This window comes from Bufo bufo, chromosome 10 (genome assembly GCF_905171765.1).
Source record: "Bufo bufo chromosome 10, aBufBuf1.1, whole genome shotgun sequence".
Lineage (NCBI taxonomy): Eukaryota > Metazoa > Chordata > Amphibia > Anura > Bufonidae > Bufo > Bufo bufo.
In genome coordinates this window covers 80,278,407-80,301,046 of record NC_053398.1, presented here as the reverse complement: position 1 = coordinate 80,301,046, position 22,640 = coordinate 80,278,407, and the positions used below count along the sequence as shown (strand labels likewise).

Sequence of the window (22,640 nt, the reverse complement as noted above, 5' to 3'; positions counted from 1 at the left end):
AGAAGACCACATCTCACAGTGTTGCGTAGCGATGTCAGCGCGCACATCGGCGTCACCTGATGTCACGGCGCATGCAGCGATGCGTTCCACTGCTCAGGCTGTCAGTACTATGCTGTATAGAAAACAACAGCAACTTTATTTAAAACAACAGCGATTATTATCTTGGTCAGTGCCATAGCGGTCAAATTTCATTCCAAACAGCAGTCTTTGCATACCAGAGATATAGGTACGCCAAAGAAGAATGGTGCATACAAAAAAAAAACACAATTAAAGGGAAAAAATAAATAATTTATAGAAGGTTACTTTTTGTATTTTTTTTTATATTTATATTCAGGGCAGAATATTATAGCCCAATGGGGACCCGATGGCACCGCTGCCGCCCGCAACATGAGAAGCCGCAAACCGGCCCTGTACACCCTGTGTCCGGAAGAGGTTAACTGTCAGCTTTAATTTGAGGGTATTTACATCCAAATCAGGTGAACGGTGTAGGAATTATAACAGTTTGCATATGTGCCTCCCACTTGTTAATGGACCAAAAGTAATGGGACATAATAATCATACATCAAACTTTCACTTTTTAATACTTTGTTGCAAATCCTATGCAGTCAATTACAGCCTGAAGTCTGGAACGCATAGACATCACCAGACGCTGGGTTTCATCCCTGGGGATGCTCTGTCAGGCCTGCACTGCAACTGTCTTCAGTTCCTGCTTGTTCTTGGGGCATTTTCCCTTCAGTTTTGTCTTCAGCAAGTGAAATGCATGCTCAATCGGATTCAGGTCAGGTGATTGACTTGGCCATTGCATAACATTCCACTTCTTTCCCTTAAAAAACTCTTTGGTTGCTTTTGCAGTATGCTTTGGGTCATTGTCCATCTGCACTGTGAAGCACCGTCCAATGAGTTCTGAAGCATTTGGCTGAATATGAGCAGATAATATTGCCTGAAACACTTCAGAATTCATCCTGCTGCTTTTGTCAGCAGTCACATTATCAATAAATATAAGAGAACCAGTTCCATTGGCAGCCATACATGCCCACGCCATGACACTACCACCACCATGCTTCACTGATGAGGTGGTATGCTTAGGATCACGAGCAGTTCCTTTCCTTCTCCATACTCTTCTCTTCCCATCACTCTGGTACAAGTTGATCTTGGTCTCATTTGTCCATAGGATGTTGTTCCAGAACTGTGAAGGCTTTTTTAGATGTCGTTTGGCAAACTCTAATCTGGCCTTCCTGTTTTTGAGGCTCACCAATGTTTTACATCTTGTGGTGAACCCTCTGTATTCACTCTGGTGAAGTCTTCTCTTGATTGTTGACTTTGACTCACATACACATACCTCCTGGAGAGTGTTCTTGATCTGGCCAACTGTTGTGAAGGGTGTTTTCTTCACCAGGGAAAGAATTCTTTGGTCATCCACCACAGAACAATGTTCCAAACCGTTGTTTTGGCCACGCCTAATGTTTTTGCTATCTCTCTGATGGGTTTGTTTTGTTTTTTCAGCCTAATGATGGCTTGCTTCACTGATAGTGACAGCTCTTTGGATCTCATCTTGAAAGTTGACAGCAACAGATTTCAAATGCAAATAGCAAACCTGAAATTAACTCTGGACCTTTTATCTGCTCATTGTAATTGGGATAATGAGGGAATAACACACAACTGGCCATAGAACAGCTGAGAAGCCAATTGTCCCATTACTTTTGGTCCCTTAACAAGTGGGAGGCACATTTGCAAACTGTTGTAATTCCTACACTGTTCACCTGATTTGGATGTAAATACCCTTAAATTAAAGCTGAAGGTCTGCAGTTAAATGTTAGAATTGTGTCGATGTCCCAATATTTAAGGACCTGACTGTATTTCCACACCAATACAGGCTGCAGATAACACAGCACAAGATGGTCTAATGCAGTTGCGCAAGACCCAGCCTGCCCTGTCGCTCAGGTGTGAACACAAGTCAATTTGGGAAACCACGTAAGTGGAACCAACTCCAAACGTGTGTTGGTCCACAAATACATCCCACAGCAGTATGACACTAGGCAGTAAACACTGCTCTATGATCCTGAGCGGTATTAAACCACTCTTGTGTATTCACAGTGATGTAAGTGGCAATGAATGCCAATGCTCAGTTGTCCGGCTGTGCCACTAAATTACTTGCCCTAGAAATGTTTAACCCCTTGATAAACATTCAACCCCTCTCGAATACAGCCAGGTTTAGTAAGTTTGATTCGCGTTCACACCGTAGCAGTGGCCTGCAATTTCAGCCCTCTAATGAGTGTGGGCAGATGTGTATCAAACAGTGTGCTCACATCCAGGCATCACAAGTGTCATAGGGCTGCCTAGTAAATACCTCCCTTGATTCGTGCTCATGCGGCAGTGGATGACAGCACTTGCACCACACGTCACAGTGGGCCTGTGCGTTGATTCACAGGTCGCAACTGCTTTGCATGGGCAGATGTTTATCAAGGGGTTAAACATTTATAGGGCAAGTAATTTAGTGGCACAGCCGAACAATGGAGTATTGGCATTCATTGCCATTTACACCACGGTGAATACACCCGCCTTGTATGCACAAGAGTGGTTTAATACCGCTCAGGATCATAGAGCAGTGTTTACTACCTAGTGCAGTGATGGTGAACCTTTTACAGACCGAGTGCCCAAACTGCAACCCAAAACCCAGTTATTTATCGCAAAGTGCCAACACGGCAATTTAACGTGAATACTAATAGTATATCTCCCATGTACTTTATAATGTAGCTATAATAGCTGCCTACATTCAGTGCGCTGCCTGCGCTGTTCATAGTGCGCCCTGCGATGATGAATAGCAGGAAAAGTCTAAGGCATATTGGTACACCATAGACTTTTTCCAGGGTGCAGGTGCCCACAGAGAGGGCTCTGAGTGCCGCCTCTGGCACCCGTGCCATAGGTTCGCCACCACTGACCTAGTGTCATACTGCTGTGGGATGTATTCGTGGACCAACACACGTTTGTAGTTGGTTCCACTTAAGTGGTTTCCCAAATTGACTTGTGTTCACACCTGAGCGTCAGGGCAGGCTGGGTCTTGCGCAATTGCATTAGACCAGCTGGTGCCATGTTATCTGCTGCCTGTATTGGTGTGGATATATGTTTGTCAATTGGGAGGTTTTTATATTAGGTAAGAGTTTTCCCTCCTGTTCACATTTTAATCAAGTTTCAATAAAGACATAGTTTTACTATTTCCTTCACAACGTTTCTTTGGTCAGTGAATGATATTTGAAAAGGGTGGAACGTAAACCACTAAGTATTTGTCAGTGAACAAAATATTATACAATACCCTATCTTTAAGGGGAGTCAATACACTATATGAATTGATGCAAATGAAAAATTCGGGTAGTAACCCTCTCCCATCTTTCTTGCACCGAGAGGGGCTTCACGGAGCCTGCCTCCACTATGATGTACAGTGTATATAGGTCAGTTTTAAATGAAGCATGCAAAGTCAATGTTCTCATTTAATGCTGCAGGTGAAACAGTATTTAACCCCTTCAGGACCCTGACATTTTTCACCTTAAGAACTAGGCCATTGTTTTGCAAATCTGACATGTCACTTTATGTGGTGATAACTTTAAAACACTTTTACTTATCCAAGCCATTCTGAGATTGTTTTCTCGTCACATATTGTACTTCATGACAGTGGAAAATTTGAGTCAAAATATTTCATTTCTATTTATAAAAAAAATACAAAATTTACCCAAAATTTGGAAAAATTTGCAATTTTCTAAATTTCAATTCCTCTGCTTTTAAGAGAGATTGTGATATCTTCAGGTGAAACAGTATTTTATTGGTATATGCAACGTGATTCCTTTTGTTTTAATATCTGATCAATATTTCCTCCCTTGATCGATGTGCGAACAACTTCTATCATAGAGGAGATACCGGCAAAATTTCCATCATGCTGTAACTGAATATGTCTGATAATTGTTTTATCTCGTTTATTTCTAATATCACCTAAATGTTCCAAAATTCGTATTTTGAACTCCCTACATGTTTTACCCACATATAGGGACCCACATTAAGACTGCATCAAATATATCACACCTCTAGTGTTGCAATTCGCAAAGTACCGGGCCTGATAAACTTTTGTTCCTGAACTGTCCCTAAAAGTGTCACCAACTTCTATAAACGGACAAGATTTGCAGTGACCACATTTAAACATACCATTTTTACGGTTCTAAAGCCAGCTCTCTTTCCTTGGTGGTTCAAAATGACTATGTACAAGGGCATCACCAATATTCCGACCTCTTCGAAATGTGGTAGGGGGAGTTTCATATAGATACTCCTTGAGGTTAAGATCTGTTTTGAGGAGGAACCAATAACGATTCAAAATATCCCTAACTTGGTTCGACCTGGAATCAAAAGTCCCAATTATGCAAAGTAAGTTGTCCTCCTTTTCCACCCGTGGTTAAAAAAGTGCCACTCGATTACTCTCACTTGCAAACTTCCAGGCCTCTTTGAGACACTGATCAGGATAACCTCTCTATCTGAATCTATAAAACAGTTGTGATGCTTCTTGTTCAAATTCCTCCAAGTTAGAGCAATTGCGCCGAATTCTTAAAAACTGACTCTTGGGAATGCCCCGCCTAAGGGGTTTAGAATGGAAGCTTTCCCACCTCAGTAGACTATTTGTTGCCCTTTGCTTACAGTGAAGTGTAGTTCTTATCTGTCGCTGTTCTCCCTTGCTAATTCTGGTATCTAAAAAGGTAATTGAGGTACTATCTATTTCAAATGTGAAATGTAGACCAATGTGGTTCACATTAAGCTTGACCAAAAACTGTTCAAAGTCACTGATAGAGCCCGTCCAAAAAAGCAAAATGTCCTCTATATAACGGACCCATATTGGAATAAACTGGGTCCATAGTGACATCTCCTCTGAGAAAACAATTGTGTCTTCCCACCAGCCCAGGAGCAAATTCGCATAGGTAGGCGAACAGGGCCTCCCCATAGCGGTGCCCCTGAGCTGGTGGTAAAACTTAGAGTCAAACAAAAAGTAATTGTGTGTAAGTATATAGCTGAGAAGACGCAACACAAAGTTATTGTGACTTCTCAACTCATTACTCCTGGAGTAAAGATAATATTTCACTTCAGCCAAGCCCTTTGTGTGAGTTATAGATGTATACAAGAATTCAACATCTATTGATGCTAAAAAGGTGTTGGCCTCGATGCTGATACCCTCCAGTCTTTTAAGTAAATCAGTTGTATCATGGAGATATGATGGCAGTGTGAAAAGAAAAGGGCGTAATATACGGTCAACATATGTCCCTATATGTTGAGTAAGATTACCAATTCCTGAGACAATGGGACGTCCCCTGAGGGGGTCAAGACCCTTATGAATCTTTGGTAGATAGTAAAATGTTGCTATCCTGGGATGCATTGGTAATAAATATTCCATCTCTCTCCGATTTAATCAATTTGTCTTCCAATGCCTCCTGTAATAATGTAGACAACTCAAATTTATATTGTTTAGTTGGATCATATTTCAAAACCTCATAATTTGTCTTGTCCGACAGTAGAGCCATGCACATATTCCTATATTGCTGATAATTGAGGATTACCGTATTCACCCCTTTTGCCTAGAGTTCTAAGGTCTTCCATTTTCTCATGTATAGTTTTATGCATGGGTGTCTTCATCAGATTACAAAGATCTCTAATAACAGAGTTCAAAAATAGCTCTCCTTTTGGTGGGTTCTTGGTACTCTTGTTACTGAGGTTTGTAAATTGTCCCTCTCCCCTTGGTTTTTCATTATCATTAAGGAGTTCCATAAGATTATCAAAACCAAGAAGGTCCATCAGATCTAGTCCCATTTCAACGCATCTCTGTTTATCTGTGTGTGCGAATGCCTTCACTTTTCGCACAAACAGATGGATGTCTTTAATCTATTCAAAACAATTGAACCGGTTTGTAGGGACAAATGTCAAACCCTTACAGATAATAGATAATTCTGCCTCTGATAATCTCAACCCTGAAAGATTTAAAATCAGTGATTGGTCAGCAAGGGAGAACAGTAACAGATAAGGACTACACTTCACCGTAAGCAAACGGCAACAAATAGTCTACTGAGGTGGGAAAGCTTCCATCCTAAACCCCTTAGGCGGGGCATTCCCAGGGGTCAGTTTTTAAGAATTCATATTTGGTATTGTCGCGTCCGTAACAAAATGATCTATAAAAATACCACATGATCTAACCTGTCAGATGAGCATTGTAAATAACAAAAAAATAAAAACTGTGCCAAAACAGCTATTTTTTGTTACCATGCCTCACAAAAAGTGTAATATAGAGCAACCAAAAATCATATGTGCCCTAAAATAGTACCAACAAAACTGCCACCTTATCCCGTAGTTTTCAAAATGGGGGTCATTTTCTGGAGTTTCTACTCTAGGGGTGCATCAGGGGGGTCTTTAAATGTGACATGGCAACTTAAAATTATCCCATTGAAATGTGCCCTCCAAAAACCATATGGCGTTCCTTTCCTTCTGTGCCCTGCCGTTTGGTCATACAGCAGTTTACGACCACATATGGGGTGTTTCTGTAAACTACAGAATCAGGGCAATAAATATTACGTTTTGTTTGGCTGTTAACCCTTGCTTTGTTACTGGAAAAAATGGATTAAAATGGAAATTCTGTCAAAAAGGTTAAATACTGAAATTTCATCTACATTTTCCTTTAATTCTTGTGGAACACCTAAAGGGTTAACAAATTTGTAAAATCAGTTTTGAATACCTTGAGGGGTGTAGTTTCTAAAATGAGGCCATTTATGGGTGGTTTCTATTATGTAAGCCTCACAAAGTGACTTCAGACCTGGTCCTTAAAAAGTGGGTTTTAGAAATGTTCAGAAAAATTTCAAGATTTGCTTCTAAACTTCTAAGCCTTCTAACGTCCCAAAAAAAGAAAATGTCATTTACAAAACATGAAGTAGACATATGGGAAATGTAAAGTAATACCTCATTTAGGAGGTATCACTATCTGTTTTAAAAGCAGAGAAATAGAAATTTATAAAAATTTAGAATTTTTTCAAATTTTTGGTAAATTTTGTATTTTTTTTATAAATAAAAATGAAATATTTTGACTCAAATTTACCACTGTCATGAAGTACAATATGTGACGAGAAAACAATCTCAATATGACTTGCATAAGTAAAAGCGTTTTAAAGTTATCACTAAAGTGACACATGTCAGATTTGCAAAACATGGCCTGGTCCTTAAAGGGGTTGTCCGAGTTATATTTTTGTTCTTTCTATGTTTCTAATTAGGCAAATGTAACAGCTTTCCAATTAACTCACTTTATCTCCAGTGGCTGGTTTCTCAGATTTTACTGAGGGTCACATGACCTGTGATGTCAGCTTCTCTCCCTGCTCTGATAATGTTGGTGCACAAGTCTGAGAGATCTGTACAGGAGTGGTCACTGTGCTGGCCACGCCCCCCTGCACTGCCGGCTGCTGCTTATTGCTCTCTCCCAGGATTCTTAACCCCTTCAGCTGCACAGACTCAGGGCTGAAGTGTTTGCGGTGTAACTGCAGGCAGTGATGAGACAAATGCTGGGCACAGGAGCTGAAAGAGAAGTTCTGCAGAGCATTGCAGGTAGGTGGAAGATCCTGTGTGTATCAACAGTGTCATTGTACAGCTGGGACTTGTAGTCCTACACATACAACATGCTGCTGAGTCTCCCAGCAGGCAGACATGTCACTCAGGGCAGCACTTGTATTCACTCCCTTAGCAGTGCAGGGGGAGGGGCAGAGATTGTTGTTTTTGCAAGTAAACAAAGGGCCAGAAGAGAATAAGGTAAATGAGGAAATAGATATTTTTTTGCCTAAAACTTGCTTAGCTTAGTTATATATCGCTGACCATCAGATTTACAGTGCTATATCTTTTTTTTTTCCATAACTTGGACAACCCCTTTAAGGTGAAAAATGGCAGGGTCCTGAAGGGGTTAAATACTGTTTCACCTGCAGCATTAAATGAGAACATTTACTTTGCATGCTTCATTTAAAACTGGCCTATATACACTGTACATCATAGGGGAGGCTCAGTGGAGCCCCTCTCGGTGCAAGAAAGATGGGGGAGGGTAACTACCCCAATCTTTCATTTGCATCGATATATAAAGTGTATTGAAGCTTTTTAACCTGATGATGGGGACCTACACTTCCCCAAAATGCTTGTTTTATCCACTTCACCTGCTGAGCAATACCTAATAAAGAAGACGTTTTTTTCATAACCCCATCTGTCCTGCCCGGTGTTTCTGCGCCTCAAACTGCGATCCTCTCTATCTAATAGGACCTTATGACCTGGACTTGATTACTGGACAACATCTACTAGCATCTGGTACTATGGTGATGGTATTCCTTTCTGTATCATTGACTTAATAGAGTGACCAGGAGGTTCCTGACACGGGATCGCCCCTATCGGGGTGGCTATTCCGTTCTTAGGTAAGGACCCAATAGGAATAGGGATAAATATTTCCTCCTCTTCTACACCATCTATCACTGAGCCAGTTACTTACCCACATACAGACATTTTCTCCCAGTCCAAGCATTCTCATTTTATATACTAACCTTTTATGTGGTACAGTGTCAAATGCCTTGGAGAAGCCCAGATATACGACATCTATTAATTCGCCACGGTCAAGTCTAGAACTTACCTCCTCATAGAAACTGATTAAATTAGTTTGATGTGACCGATCCCTCATGAAGCCATGCTGATACGGCGGTATTCACTTATTTTCATTGAGGTACTCTAAGATAGCATCTCTTAGAAAACCTTTAAACAGTTTACCCAGAACAAATGTGAAACTTACCGGCCTATAGTTTCTGGGTGCTGTTTTTGACCCCTTTTTGAATATTGGCACCACATTTGTTAAGCGCCAACCCTGTGGGAACACTCCCTGTCAATATAGAGTCCTTAACCTCTTGCCGTCACACTAACGCCGAAAGGCGTCAGTACGGCGGCTCTCTCAGGTCTCAATGACGCCTCGTGAGACCCGAGATTTCGCGTTCACAGCGGCGGGCGGCTCTGAAGTTAAACTACAGCCTGCCAGTGATGATCATTCGCTGGCAGGCTGTAGATGTTAAAATAATCGCATCAGAAAGGTATATTAGACGCTGTTTTGTTAACAGCGTCTGATATACCTGCTACCTTGTCCTCTGGTGGTCCCTTTTGCTTGGATCGACCACCAGAGGACACAGGCAGCTCTGTAAGTAGCACTACACTACACCCCCCCCCCCCCCCCGTCACTTATTAACCCCTGATCACCCCATATAGACTCCCTGATCACCCCCCTGTCATTGATCACCCCGCTGTAAGGCTCCATTCAGACATCCGCAAAACACGGACATCGGCAATGTGCTTTCCGCATTTTGCGGATCCGCACATTGCCAGAACTATATAGAAAATGCCTTTTCTTGTCCGCAATTGCAGGAACAGAATTGCGGACGTGTGAATGGTGCCTAAGGGTCCCTTATCACCGCCAGTTGGTTAGCTACTTGTTAGGTAGTTAGCGCCCAGCCCACCGCACCGCAGTCACTGATTAGCGTCATCGCTGTCGCTAATCAGCACTAGTACTATATAGTATCTGTAAGTGATCAAGACTGATCGCAATCAGATCTATATCAGTACATTAGGGTCACCTTAGGCTCTACAAAAAACGCAGTGTTTGCCTGATCAGGCCTGATCTTGTGCGCATACTTGCGTTCAGTCCGCCCCACCGCAGTGACAGAAATATATTTTTTTCTGATCACTGCAAAAACACCGTAAAATCGCTGCGGCGCTATAAAGATCACTTTTGAGGGGCATGGCGGGTTCATGGAAGATTTTTTTTGCCACAAGTTTGCGAAAATATATATCTTTTTTTTGTTTTTTTTCTTACAAAGTCTCATATTCCACTAACTTGTGCCAAAAAATAAAATCTTACATGAACTCACCATGCCCTGTGAAATCCTAAAGGTACTCATTGGAATTTGGGCCCCTTTGCGCATCTTGGCTGCAAAAAGTGTCACACATCTGGTATCGCCGTACTCAGGAGAAGTAGGGCAATGTGTTTTGGGGTGTATTTTTACATATACCCATGCTGGGTGAGAGAAATATCTCTGTAAATTGACAACTTTGTATAAAAAAAATGGAAAAAGTTGTCATTTACAGAGATATTTCTCTCACCCAGCATGGGTATATGTAAAAATACACCCCAAAACACATTGCCCTACTTCTTCTGAGTACGGCGATACCACATGTGTGACACTTTTTTGCAGCCTAGGTGCGTAAAGGGGCCGAAAGTCCAACGAGTACCTTTAGGCTTTACAGAGTTGCTCACAATTTAGCCCCGCCCAAAATGCCAGAACAGTAATCACAGCCCACAAATGACCCCATTTCGGAAAGTAGACACCCAAAGGTATTCACTGAGGGGCATAGTGAGTCCGTGGGAGATTTTTATTTTTTTTGCCAGAAGTTAGCAGAAATGGAAACTTTATTTATTTATTTTTTCCTCAGAAAGTGTCATTTTCCGCTAACTTGTGAAAAAAAATTAAATCGTACATGAACTCACCATGCCCCTCCGCGAATACTTTGGGGTGTCTTCTTTCTAAAATGGGGTCATTTGGGGGGTATTTATACTATCCTGACATTCTAGCACCTCAAGAAACATGACAGGTGCTCAGAAAGTCAGATCTGCTTCAAAATGCGGAAATTCACATTTTTGTACCATAGTTTGTAAACGCTATAACTTTTGCGCAAACCAATAAATATACACTTATTGCATTTTTTTTTGTCAAAGACATGTAGCACAATAAATTCTGACACAAACTTGTATAGAAATGTAATTATATTTGAACAATTTTACCAGAAAAATTTAAAAATACACTTTTTTTGAGAAAATTGCGGTCTATTTTGATAAATATCAGAAAAACGAAAATACCACCAAAAGAAAGCTGTATTTGTGAGAAGAAAAGGAGGTAGAATTCATTTGGGTGCCAAGTTGCATGACCGAGCAATAAACCGTGAAAGTTGTGAAGTGCCGATTTGTAAAAAAAGGCCTGGTCACTAGGGGGGTATAAACCTGTGGTCCTTAAGTGGTTAAATATCAGAAATAAGTCTGTCTATTACACTACTTAATTCACTTAAAATACAAACGTATATGTGAAAGTAGCCTCAGATGCTGCTGCACTTCTTCCTGGGTCAGACAGGCCGCTTTTAATGGGGAATTTACTATTAGGCTGCGTTCACACGGGCGAGATTTCCGCGCGTGTGCAATGCGGTAGGTGAACGCATTGCACCCGCACTGAATCCGGACCCATTCATTTCAATGGGGTTGTTCAGATGAGCGATGATTTTCACGCATCACTTGTGCGTTGAGTGAAAATCGCAGCATGCTCTATATTCTGCGTTTTTCACGCAACGCAGGCCCCATAGAAGTGAATGGGGTTGCGTGAAAATTGCAAGCATCCGCAAGCAAGTGCGGATGCGGTGCGATTTTCACGAATGGTTGCTAGGTGACAGTCTATTTACTGTATAATTTTCCCTTATAACATGGTTATAAGGGAAAATAATAGCATTCTGAATACAGAATGCTTAGTAAAATAGCGCTGGAGGGGTTAAAAAAAATAAACAAATTAACTCACCTTCTCCTCTTGATCGCGTAGTTCCCAGTCTCTTCTGATGAGCTGTTGGCTAAAGGACCTTTGGTGACGTCAGATCACATGCTCCAATCACATGGTCCATCACCGTCCTTTAGCCGACAGCTCATCATTAAAGAAGTAAAGAAGAGACCGGGAACTACGCGGAGGAGGTGAGTTAATTTTTTTATTTTTTTTTAACCCTCAATTGATCACCTACTATGCATTCTGTATTCAGAATGCTATTATTTTCCCTTATAACCATGTTAAAAGGGAAAATAATACAATCTACAGAACACTGATCCCAAGCCCGAACTTCTGTGATGAAGTTCGGGTCTGGGTACCACAGTCGGTTTTTTATCACGCGTGTGCAAAAAACATTGCACCCGCGCGATAAAAACTGAACATCGAACGCAATCGTAGTCAAAACTGACTGCAATTGCGTTCCTTCTCGCGCGGGTTTGCCGCAACACACCGGTACGCATCCGGACCTAATCCGGACACGCTCGTGTGAACCCAGCTTTACACTCTGTATTTCATCCAACAGTTTGTTTTCCTTAGTGAATACAGTGGAAAAAATATATATTTAATAGATTAGCTTTCTCTTTCTCACTCTCTACAACTCCTTCCTCATCACTCTGTAAAGGGCCAACACTTTCAGGTTTAAACTTTTTTACTATTTATATAATTGAAGAACATTTTTGGGTTTGTTTTACTGTCTTTGGCAAAAAGTATCTCAGTCACCAGCTTGGTTGCTTTTATTTGTCTTTTACATAATCTATTTTTTCCTTATAGTTTCTCAATACTTCCTGACTACCCTTCTGTTTTAGTGACTTAAATGCTTTCTTTTTGTCATTTATTGCTCCCATGACATTTCTATTTATCCATATTGGGTTTTTTACAGCATAAGCTGTACAATGCATTAAATAAGTGATAAAAGATCGCCTGTTACAGTCCCCTTGTGGTACTAGTAAAGGTTTAAAAAAAAGTTTAATTCCATTTTTAAAAATCCTCCAAGTTAAAAAAAAAATAAACCTTTTTTTCCAATGAAAAAAAAGCTTTTCAATGGAAAGAAAATCACAAAATTAGAATCCCTTCCACATATTTGGTATCGCCTCTTCTGTAACGACCCTCATGACCCAATTATCACGTTATGGTGAACGCTGTAAAAAAATGCTAGAGTTGCTGTTTTTTGCTTGTTCGCCACCAAAAAAAAAAGATATCAAAAAGTGTTATGTACCCCAAAATGATACAATTAAAAAGTACAAGTCTTCCCAGGAAAAATAAAAAAAATTACGGGTTTTGGGATACAATAAACATTTTATTTTCCTTTTTTTTTTATTAAGGGTTCAAGCAAAAGTAGTTAAACGTAAAAAATTATATGTATTTTGCATCACTATAATTATACTGACCCACAAAATATAGTTAGCATTTTACTTATTCTAAAAAAAAAAAAAAAAAAGCAATGCCACAAAACTTATAGGCCTCTTTCACACGGGCATTGCGGGTGCGTTGTGGGAACATGCGCAATTTTTCCGCGCGAGTGCAAAACATTGTAATGCGTTTTGCACTCGCGTGAGAAAAATCTGCATGTTTGGTACCTAAACCCAAACTTCTTCACAGAAGTTCAGGTTTGGGTTAGGTGCTGGGTAGATTGTATTATTTTCCCTTATAACATGGTTATAAGGGAAAATAATAGCATTCTGAATACAGAATGCATAGTACAATAGCGCTGGAGGGGTTAAAAAAAATAAAAATATAATTAAACTCGCCTTAATCCACTTGCTCGCGCAGCCCGTCTTCTCTTCTGTCTTCTTTTTTGCTGTGTGCAGGAACAGGACCTGTGGTGACATCACTCCGATCATCACATGATCCATCACCATGGTAAAAGATCATGTGACGGACCATGTGATGACCGGAGTGACGTCACCACAGGTCCTATTCCTGCACACAGCAAAAAAGAAGACCGAAGAGAAGCCGGGCTGCGCGAGCAAGTAGATTAAGGTGAGTTTAATTTTTTTTTTTTAAACCCCTCCAGCGTTATTGTACTATCCATTCTGTATTCAGAATGCTATTATTTTCCCTTATAACCATGTTATAAGGGAAAATAATAATGATCGGGTCTCCATCCCGATCGTCTCCTAGCAACCGTGCGTGAAAATCGATTTTCACGCAACCCCATTCATTTCTATGGGGCCTGCGTTACGTGAAAAACACACAAAGAGGAGCATGCTGCGATTTTCACGCAACGCACAAGTGATGCGTGAAAATCACCGCTCATGTGAACAGCCCCATAGAAATGAATGGGTCAGTATTCAGTGCGGGTGCAATGCGTTCAACTCGCGCATCGCATCCGCGCAGAATACTCGCCCGTGTGAAAGGGGCCATAACGTAAAAACTCAGAGGCAGTCTTGCTGGGGTATTTTCTACCCTCCCCCAGAAAGAGTTAATGAAAGTTTATCAGTTAGTTATGAGTGCCCCAAAATGGTGCCAAAAAAAACACAATTCAAACAAATGAGTGAAAATATTTCACTTGTTTATTTTGTGGGACATCTTTATCTACTTTTAGGACTTATGTGAAAATCTGATGTAGTTTTCAAAAATGTGCAGAAAGATAGAAAATTCTCATGGGTTCACAAATGATAATGCCAATCTCAGGCATTTAGGGGGTCATTTATTAAGACCGGCTGGCGTAAATTTAGACCATTTTCTATGCCTAAAAATAGGTGTAGAAAATGATAAATGAGACAGGCCTGCCAACACTCCCCTCTTTTAGACCCTGCGTGAGCGTAAAAAAGTCGCAGATTAACCTTTGTGCTGCAATATGCGCCAGATATATGCCAAAAATTGGCGTGTATCTGATAATAAATGACCCTCTTGGTCCCTCCTCAGATGCCATGGTCAGTTGTGACCACTGCATCTGAGGCAGCTTTCCCTGGCAACACTGTGCCCCTGGGGCTGGAAAGGATTTCCCATGCGAAGATCATGGAAGGTGTTCGTTGTTTCTGTTAGGCCTTTGTGGATCGGATGTGGACCCATTCATTTCAATGGGGCCACAAAAGATGCAGACAGCACACCATGTGCTGTCCACATTTCCATTCCGAGGTCCTGTAAAAATAAATGAATAGAAGATGTACTATTTTTGACTGTTTAGCAGACATGAATAGGCAGTTCTAACAGAGGGCAGGATGTAGCGATGCGCAAAATGCGGAACGCACACAGCCGGTAACAGTGTTTTGCGTATCCGCAATTTGCAGACCGACAAAATGGCTACGGCTGTGTGAATGAGGCCTTAGGCAGGATCTCGCTGAAGAGTTCCAGTCTAATTAGATGTGTAGTTGGCAGGTGGCAGTGCTCAATAGGAAAATAGAGAAAGTCCTTCACAATGCCCCTGAGGGGCTTAATAAAAGTGTAAAAAAAAAGTTTAATAACGCTCTTACTTATCCCATAATGGAAAAAAATCTAAATGGTCAATTCCAATTCATCTTCATTTCCCTAAAAAAATTGAATAAAAAGCGATCAAAAAATCATACACAACTCCAAAAAAATATATACATTTCCCATTGCAACAACCCAATCTGTTAAGATATAACATTATTTAACCTGAACAGTGATTGCTGTAAATAAAATAAAAAATCCCAAATGACAAAATTGTATTTTTTTTTTTTTCAATTGCCTCCCCCAAAAAAGTGAATAAAAAAAAAAAAATCTAAAGTTTCCATGTGTCCCAAAATGGTATCAATAAAAACTATAGATCACCCTTCAAAAAATGAGCCGCCTCCCATACACGGCTCCATAGTTTTTCAAAAGTTTTTTTTTCCAGAATTAAGGCTACTTTCACACTGCCGTTTCTGGGTCCGCTTGTGAGATCCCTTTCAAGGCTCTCACAAGCGGCCCAAAACTGATCAGTTTAGCCCCAATGCATTCTGAATGGATAAGGATCCGTTCAGAATGCATCAGTTTGGCTCCGTTCAGCCTTCATTCCCGCTTTGGAGGCGGACACCAAAATGCTAAGTCTAAGTGTAAGCCAAACGGATCCGTCCTGACTTACAATGTAAGTCAATGGGGACGGATCCGTTTTCACTGACACAATATGGTGCAATTGTAAACGGATCCGTCCCCCATTGACTTTCAATGTAAGTCAGGACAGATCCGTTTGACTTACACTTAGACTTAGATTTTTTTTTTTTACAGAGTAATGCAAACGGATCCGTTCTGAACAGATACCAGCGTTTGCATTATAGGTGCGGATCCGTCTGTGCAGATACCAGACTGATCCGCACCTAAACGCAGGTGTGAAAGTAGCCTAAAACATAAGAAAAACTATATAAATGTGGTGTAGTTGTAATCGTACTGACTCGTACTGAATGAAGTTAACAGTTCAGTTTTACAGCATTGGGAACATCTATAAAACTGTGGCGGAATTGCATTTTTTTATTTTTTTTCAATTCCACCCCATTTGGATTTTTTCCAGCTTCCGACTATAATGTATGCAATACTAAATGGTTCCATCAGAAATTACAACTTATCCCACAAAAAACAAGCCCTTGTATGGCTATGTGAACATAAAAATAAAAAAAGTTATGGCCTCGGGAAGGACAGGAGTAAAAAACTAAAATTGAAAATTTACTTGTCCCAAAAGGTTTACCTAATTTCTTATCAGAAGCTGGCCACTGTCCTCTGAGCTATGTCCTTCCTTTTAGCATCCCTCCCTTGAATCCCTTTTACATTTACTAAACATTCATCCTCTCTGTGTAGGAAAGCGAAATCGCTACTACAATCCTCATACAGATTCATTGTTTGTTCATCTGATAGCACATCCATGCCACAAATGGTGATTTTATGTGCCACATAAAAGATGTGCTCGCTCATCAAGTAATCAATGAAACCATTTTCACAGGCAAATGGGAAAGACCATTTGTACAAACGCTCATTCGCTATAATTCACCTGATCCTTAAACCCATTTAAAAGGACACCATTGTTGCATTTGACTTTCATGGTAAAATATGTATCGATGTGATGCAGGAACTACTGAGCCCTCTTATATTAACCTCAGTAAGTAGACACAAATATAAAATAAATATGATTTTATTCTATTGTGCCAAATGAAATTAATGATACAAGTACAGTACCAGTCAAAAGTTTGGACACACGCCATGCCTTTTCTTTTTTTTTTCTAACTTATAAATGTATATTGAAGAAATGAAAACGATGAAGGAACACATATCGAATTAAGTAGTAAACAAAAAGTGTTAGACCAGAATCCGTTTTATATTTTAGATTCTTACGTAGCCCGCTTTTCCTTTAATGACAGCTTTGTTGGTGACTTTATTATGGGACCATCATTTGTATTTTCAACAGGACAATGACCCTAAACATACCTCCATGCTATGTAAGGGCTATTTGACCGAGGAGGAGAGTGATGGAGTGCTGCATCAGATGACATGGCCTCCATAGTCACCCAACTGTAACTGAGATTTCTTGGGATGACTTGGACTGCAGAGTACTCAGCACTTCTGGAAATTCATTCTTGACTGTTGGAAAACTATTCCATGTGACTACCTCATGAAGTTAATTGAGAGAATGCCAAGAGTGTGTATAACTGTCGTAAAAATAAAGGGGGCTACTTTGAAGAATGTAAAATTTAAAACATATTCTGATTTAACACTTTTTGTTTACTACTTAATTTCATATGTTCCTTCATCGTTTTCATGTCTTCAATATGAATCTACAATGTAGAAAATGGAAATAAAGAAGAAAAAAATACATGGAATGAACAGGTGTGTCCAAACTTTTGACTGGTACTGTATGCTAATAATTACATTTTACATAGCAAAAATCTGTAATGTACATGGAGAAAACAAGACTGAGGATGTTACTCTTATTATCATTCTTAGGGATGGTATATAGTGTTTCTCCCCTCTATTTCCCAGCAGACTGTTTGTTGCAGGGATAGTAGAGTGCATTTAAGTAGTATGCCTTTATAGAAGAATCATTTTGGTAATGTTGCAACTAGAGATGAGCGAATTTCATATTCATTCAAATTCGTTCACACTTCGTTTGGTGGTAAAAGGTGAATTGCGTTATGGATTCCGTTACCACGGACCATAACGCAATTTTATGACGGAATGCATAAGGAAATGCCTTTAGAGGCATTCCATTATTCATTCCACCATAATAGAAGTCTGTGGGCTGCAAAACGGATCCGTCCCGTTTCCGTTATGCAGGAGAGGACTCCCCTGCATAACGGAAACGGGACGGATCCGTTTTTCAGCTTATAGACTTCTATTGTGACAGAATGAATAACGGAATGCCTCTAAAGGCATTCCATTATGCATTCCGTCATGAAATTGCGTTATGGTCCGTGGTAACGCAATTCACCTTTTACCACCAAACGAAGTGTGAACAAATTTCAAAATATGAATTTCGTTCATCACTAGTTACAACTGGAGGAATTTTTTAGATACAAGTTATGATTATATGGGATATCTGCTCTTTAAATTGGATTTGTACTCTTCGTCAACTTAAAATTGATGAAATCATGGTCACACACCAAACTCGGATTTGTCTTTTATTCGGATTGGAAGGTGTTAATTCTGGGGAGGTGTAATAAGTAACAGAGAACTGTTTTTCTCTTCCAGTTTATAGAACCTTGTAAAGCTTCTAATTGGTCTTCTTCAGATGTTCAACTGTTTCTCACTCAGTACACAGCATCTGCTCGTGTTCTTGATGCCTTCAAGTGAGTGTTTTATTGCTTTCATTGATGTAACTGCAGCACATTCTGTCCTGTCTTAAAGGGGTATTCCAGATTTTAATTTTCTATCAACAGGATAGGCCATTATTATCTGAACGGTAAGGGTATGACACCCTGCACCCCTGCTGATCAGCTGTTTCTGAGTAGTTTCCCTGCCTGAAATCAGAGGTGGAAGTTCCATTGTGTAGCGGACAGGGGTGCAGAATGTAGGACACCTTGTGAATCAGATATTGATGTCCGGTGCTAAAGATAGGCTATCAATATTAAAATCCTAGAATGCCTCTTTCCTCTCTAGCCTGTTGTCATTGTTTTCCTTGTACCTTCCTTCCTAAAATTCTTTCAGTGGTTTCTGATATAGATACTACTTGATGAATCTTCTTGTCCCTCATTTCATTACAGTCGTTTACTACAACTAAATCAGTGGGTTTAATTGTATCCACTTATCGGACCTGTAAAGTCATGATCTATGGGCTAAAATTGAGCTTTACAGAATACATTGTAGACTAGTTAAAAGAAGATTGAAATATTGAAGTACGCCATTAGCATATGTGACTAGGATGATCTTTAGTACGGTTAGTTGCACCTACAAGCTTAGCATAGTCCCAGAAACTAATTCCCTGTAGACGTTTTATTATGGCCCAAGAAGATATTAAAGGGATTGTTCCATGACCAATACTTATCCCCTGTCCACAGGTTAGGGGATAAGGGTTTGGTGGAAATCTGACTGCTAGGGACCCAGCTAATTACAAGAACAGGGAGCCTTGTTTTCCTCCTTCGAATGGAGCGGCAGTCACATATGCACACGGCAGATCCATTCAACTGTATGGGACTGCCAGAGAGGGCCAAATAAGTTTGGAGACTGACACAAATTTTGGTTTTCGCTAAGTTTGCTGCTTTGGTTTTTATGGTGGCAATTTGCATTACATCTACATTGTTATGAAGACTAATCAGATGATTTGTAATTTATTTCAAAGTCATTCTTTGCCATGAAAAATTAATTAATGAGAAATACCCATTTTTACTGCATTTTATCCGTGCCACAAAGTGCCCTGCTAACATTATTTCAGTGATTTGCTTGTTAGCTAAGGAGAAAGTGTTAACGAGGTCAAGGCAGCTTATACAGAAGCACCCTGTCGTGCTGATTGAATTAGAAGAGCAGACTGGATGCTTTAAAAGGGTGGTTGGTGCTTGAAATCATTGTCCTCTTCTGTTAACCATGTTACTTCCAAGGAAATGCATGCCGTCATCATTACTTTGCATCAAAAGGGCTTCATATTGCTGCTTGTAAGATTTCACTTTAAAGTGTAATTGACATTCTTTTTTTTATTTTTGTAGTGTGTAGGAGCTGTGATACTGACCATTTTTGTAATACACTTTAATTACTGAAATCATACATTTCTATTAGAAAAATATCTCTAAAGTGGCCCATATTGAGCCTAAGCAACGCTCCTCTGTCTTCTGTGGACATAACTGTGAAGACGCGCTCAACACTGACTGTGTTTCTTACTGTGTTTACTGTTTCTTGCAACACAGTAAATCAATGCAAGATGAGCCATAGGGTATGGTCAATAGTACTCTCCAATACAAAGACAAGCGGGGACGTTTATCATTTGAGATTGTTTTTGTGTCACTTTTAACTGTGGTTTTGCTTTGTGTCATTGAGCCAGGTTTCTACCTTTCCCCGCCAGAGCCCATACAAAATAATGGGACCTGGCGGGGATTTGGCTAGACAAAAAACACTTCAAGCACCGTATTTTGCCTGTCGGAATCCAGCACTAATGCTGAAAACATTCCTATTATAGCCAATGGTGCCTGGCGGTACTCAGACCTGTCAGATACAATGAACTCCTGCATGCTATTCCTCTGAATATATGAATATTCCTCTGAAAGATTTTAACGCTAGTGTGAAACTAGCCTTAGTCTTTAAAATTTGGCCAGTGTGCCTGGTGTAGGTTGCGACTTTTTTGTGACATTTCCAAGTATAGCAGATAATTCATGTCGAATCTCAATTTTCTGCCTAAACATACACCACTTTGTAAAGTGGCGTGGCTCTCTAATTGTTGCAAAAAAAAAAAAATTGCAAATGCCATGACTTGCAACATTTTTACACCAACACACAGACTTATCTGATTAAAGGGCTTCTGTCACCCCACTAAAGTCATTATTTTTTTTTTGGGCTAGTTAAATTCCTTATACTGCGATATATGAAAATATAATGGTCTTACTTACTTTCCTTCAGCAATTTCTTATAAAAACGAACTTTTATAATATGTAAATTAGGTCTCTACCAGCAAGCAGGGCGTCTACTTGCTGGTAGCCGCCGCAAAAAACCGCCCCCTCGTCGTGTTGATTGACAGGGCCAGCCGCGATCTCCTCCTCCGGCCTCCAGCACTCCCTCAGTGCGCCTGCGCCGATGACGTCTTCTCTCTCGGTGACGTCATCGGCGCAGGCGCACTGAGGGAGTTCTGAGGAAGCGAGCCTCCTCATCTCAGAGCGCCTGCGCCGAATGAACACAGGCGCGCGATTTTTGAAATGCTGACAGGGCCGGCCGGAGGAGGAGATTGCGGCTGGCCCTGTCAATCAACACGACGAGGGGGCGGTTTTTTGCGGCGGCTACCAGCAAGTAGACGCCCTACTTGCTGGTAGAGACCTAATTTACATATTATAAAAGTTCGTTTTTATAAGAAACTGCTGAAGGAAAGTAAGTAAGACCATTATATTTTCATATATCGCAGTATAAGGAATTTAACTAGCCCAAAAAAAAAAAATGACTTTAGTGGGGTGACAGAAGCCCTTTAAGGCTACTTTCACACTAGCGTTGTTTTAATCCGCGTTCAATTCCGACACCGAAACTGCCCGCCGGATCCGGAAAAACGTGTGAAAACAGATTACATTTGAATCCTGATCAGGATTTTGATCACAATGAAAAAATGCATTGGAAAAAACGGATCCGCCATTTATGGACTTTAACTTTTTTTTCACATTTTTCGGGTTTAACATGCAAAAGCCGGATCCGGTTTGACTGAACACACAGCGAACTGAAGACATCCTGATGCATCCTGAACGGATTACTCTCCATTCAGAGTGCATTAGGATAAAACTGATCAGTTCTTTTCCGGATTTGAGCACCTAGGACGGAACTCAGCGCTGGAAAAGAAAACCGCTAGTGTAATAGTACCCTTAATAAAAGTTCTGATTTTATTATTCATAGCACAAAGCTGGTGAGTATATGATCTTTGTTTATAACCTGAATTCAGTTGCACATAGAGTTATCTCTAGGTGCAAGGTTTACTGAAATGTATAGTTTATTTCACTATTGACCGTGCTTACTGCTTTGTTCTTTTCAGGCAGCAGGCTCTTTGGGAGAGATACATGGGCACCTTACGAAGCTGTCTACTGAAAATGTATCACAGCTGATTGTTTTCCTGAATAAATTCATGGCTAACCCTGAAGAAATTCATAGTCATCTAATACCATCACGTCTCACAAATATCACAGCAATAGATAGGATAGGCCAATCTTCACAGTCCCCCGCTAATGTCTTTAATGTTTTATGTATATACTGTATGTACATATGGAATGTATAGAGATGTTTTTTAATAAATTTCCTTACATCTGTTTGTTCTTCGGTGTATATTCAGCATTTGACAATGATACACAATCATTTTTCACCTCTCTGGACATTTAATATTATTTGCTGCGAATGAACCTTTATATGGAAACTGTCAACATGCGAAATGGCAGGCTCTCTCATTACAAAGAACTATATTTCACCCTGGGGCGTTTCAGAGAAAACAGGGAGAGCCAGGCTCAAAGAGAGTGCCCACTAGGTGTTTCTTGCTTCCCTCTGCCTGGCAAGTCTCTCCCTACAGTTAGTTCTTTGCAATGAGGTTGGCAGCATGATTCTACTGACAGGTTAACTTAAAGGGCATATCCCATGTGTAATGTAAACAATGAGAATCAGACATCATATAGTACATGGCAATCTCTTTCTAACAAGCTTAGAACCAGCCCTGTACCTCACATGGATCCAGATATCTGCCCATTAAAGGGGTTGTCGGAGTTATGAAAAAAAATATATAGCAGTGTAATTCTGATGTTCAGCAATAATTAACTAAGCTAAGCAAGTTTTAGGCAAAAAAAAATAATAAATTTCCTCATTTCCCTGATTCTCTTTTGGCCTCTGTTTACCTGCAATTACAACAATCTCTGAGGTTTTCCTCATGAATATTTGTGCTCTGCAAAGGGAGTGAATAAC

At 40.3% G+C, this 22,640-nt stretch overlaps 1 protein-coding gene across 2 annotated transcripts in view; it reads left to right on the top strand.

Moving 5' to 3' along the window:
* LOC120980924 (FGF1 intracellular binding protein) overlaps positions 1–22,002 on the top strand; it is a 177,389-nt gene extending 155,387 nt beyond the window's left edge. For both annotated transcript variants that reach the window (XM_040410302.1, XM_040410304.1), the window contains exons 10-11: positions 18,270–18,367; positions 21,730–22,002. In XM_040410302.1, the coding sequence (XP_040266236.1) occupies positions 18,270–18,367; positions 21,730–21,799 (168 nt within the window). In that variant the 3' untranslated portion in view covers positions 21,800–22,002. The remainder of the gene's footprint in view (positions 1–18,269; positions 18,368–21,729) is intronic.
* The last annotated feature ends 638 nt before the right edge of the window (positions 22,003–22,640 follow it).